At 53.9% G+C, this 2,596-nt stretch overlaps 1 protein-coding gene across 1 annotated transcript in view; it reads right to left on the reverse strand.

Moving 5' to 3' along the window:
* LOC103251522 (adenosine deaminase 2-like) overlaps positions 1-2,071 on the reverse strand; it is a gene marked incomplete at its 3' end in the record, with an annotated part of 5,630 nt that extends 3,559 nt beyond the window's left edge. Inside the window, exons 1-2 of the mRNA XM_021708591.1 lie at positions 1,750-2,071; positions 300-525 (exon numbers count right to left, since the gene is read on the reverse strand). Coding sequence (XP_021564266.1) covers positions 300-525; positions 1,750-2,071 — 548 coding nt within the window. The remainder of the gene's footprint in view (positions 1-299; positions 526-1,749) is intronic.
* Positions 2,072-2,596: the final 525 nt, after the last annotated feature.

Genomic DNA, 2,596 nt, shown 5'->3' on the forward strand with positions numbered 1-2,596 from the left:
GCGGCCCCTGCACTCCAGTCTGGGCGACAGAGTGAGACTCCAACTCAAAAAAGAAAAAAAGAAAAAGAAATGGGGGTCTCGCTATATTGCCCAGGCTGGTCTCGAACTCCTGGCCTCAAATGATCTTCCTGCCTTGGCCTCCCAAAGTGCTGAGACTACGGTCATTAGCCGTCGTGCCTGGGCTGTTGAATCCTTTTTAAGATCAGATTTTGACTTTTGGGTTTGTCCAAGAGAGACACACCTACCCACTGCCCACCCCACGCAAGCCTGTGACGCATGCTTTCTGAACTACCACTCACCTCTCGTCAAACTCGGTGGCATTCGGCACCTGCTTCCGATAGTCCTCCAGCAAAATCCACTTGGAACATTCTCGTGCCTTAGGGGTGGGAGGAGTCGGCCGGGCAAACCTGAACTGCATGGTCCCTCTCGGGGTGAAACAGATGTGGCAGTGGGGCCTGTAGGTGACATTCTTCACCAGCCAGTCCGTGCTCACAATACCAAAGTCATGCAGGTGTAAGGCAGCCCCTGGAGAGGGAAGAATGGACCAGACAAAGGGCTGAAGCTCAAACACAGGGCTTGGCTGCTGTGAGGACCGGGTGGTCGCATAAATAGAAGCCTGAGAACTTCCACCCACCATGTTGCTCAGAACTGAACATGATATACCGTCTTTTTTTTTTTAAGTTGGAGTCTCACTCCATCGCCCAGGCTGGAGGGCAGTGGCAAGCTCCCGGCCACCCCAGATTCAACCTGCTGGGCTCAGGCGATCCTTCCGCTTGAGCCTTTCAAGTAGCCAGAACTACAGGTGTGCACCACCACACCTGGCTAATTTTTTATTTATTGTAGAGACGAGGTCTCGCCAAGCTGCCCGGGCTGGTCTCGAACCCGCGGACTCAGCTAATCCACTCGCCACAGTCTCCCAAAGTGCTGGGATTACAGGCTGAGTTACCGAGCCTGGCCTGATGTACTTTCTTGTACCTTCTTCTTTCCAGCTCCAAAACCCACTCACCCACTGCATGCGTTTGTCTCCCTGGATGACATCTGCTGTCTTGGCTCTAATTTAAGAATGGGCTTCCAGCTGGACTTGGTGGTTCAGCCTGTAATCCCGTGCCTTGGGAGGCTGAAGCGAGTGGATTGCCTGAGCCTGCGGGTTTGAGACCTGCCTGGGCAACTTGGTGAGACCTCATTTCTACAATAAATCAAAAAATTAGCCGGGCATGGTAGCGCATTCTTGTAGTTCCAGCTACTTGGAAGGCTGAGGCGGAAGGATCGCCGGAGCCCAGCAGGTTGAGGCTGCGGTGGCCGGGAGCGTGCCACTGCATTCCAGCCTGAGCGACAGACTTAAAAAAAAGGAATAACATCAGTTTTAGTAACAGTAACAGCTGGTCAGGCGTGGTGGGCTCAAGCCTGTAATCCCAACACGTTTAGAGACGGAGGTGAGAGGATTGCCTGAGCTCAAGGGTTCAAGACCAGCCTGGACAACTTGGCGAGACCTTGTCTCTACAATAAATCAAGAAAAATTAGCTGGGCATGGTGGTGCATGCCTGTAGTTCCAGCTACTTGCAAGACTGAGGTGGAAGGATCGCCTGAGCCCAGCAGGTCGAGGCTGCGGTGGCTGGGAGCACGTCGCTGCCCTCCAGCCTGGGTGACAGAGTGAGACTGCAACTCAAAAAAACAAAACCAAACCAGTAACAGCTCCAAGCATCATTCCCCCTGCCTTCCCAGAACACCCCACACCAATCTTCTCCAAACCTTTTGGCATTATCCTTAGGATGTTAAACACTTGACTCCTTTCGATGAGATGCTTTGCCTGGAAAAAGTGCATGCTGGGAGGAAAGATCAGGGTCTTCATGGCCTCCGTCATCTCGGCGGTTTTGAAGGCCATGAGCTTCTCGTTGGCCTGCTGCTCCTGGGGGTTCAGCACCAGTGTCCCCCCTAGTTGCATCATCTTCTCTTTCATGAGCAGGTGGTTCTTTGTGTCATCTGTGGAAATGGCTGAGACCGAGAAGGACATTGCCACAGCCAACCGCAGGAAGCGCAGGACTGGCCACCCAGAGGGGTCACCCACTGACATTGGGCTGCCTGGAGGAGGAAACGGTTCAGATGGAGACTCCATAGAACTAAGAGCAGGCAGGGAGGGGAGACTTTACAGATTTTTTTTTTTTTTTTTGAGTTGGAGTCTCACTCTGTCGCCCAGACTGGAGTGCAGTGGGCACTTCCGGCCACTGCAGCCTCGACCTGCTGGGCTCTGGCATGCCTTCCATCTCAGCCTTCCAGGTAGCCGGAACTACAGGCGTGCGCTACCACACCCAGCTAATTTTTGATTGATTGTAGAGAGGAGGTCTCGTCAAGTTTCCCAGGTGGGTCTCGAACCCGTGGGCTCAGACAATCCATTCACTTCGGCCTCCCAAAGCGTGGGATTACAGGCTGAGCCACCGAGTCCACCAAGTTAAGTGGCTTTTTTTTTTGAGTTGGAGTCTCACTCTGTCGCCCAGACTGGAGTGCAGTGGCCGCTCCCGGCCACCGTATCCTCTACCTGCTGGGCTCCGGCGATCCTTTCCGCCTCAGCCTTCCGAGGAGTCGGAATTACAGGCGCGCG

This window comes from Carlito syrichta, unplaced genomic scaffold (genome assembly GCF_000164805.1).
Source record: "Carlito syrichta isolate Samal-C Ts95f unplaced genomic scaffold, Tarsius_syrichta-2.0.1 Scaffold142992, whole genome shotgun sequence".
Taxonomy (NCBI): Eukaryota; Metazoa; Chordata; class Mammalia; order Primates; family Tarsiidae; genus Carlito; species Carlito syrichta.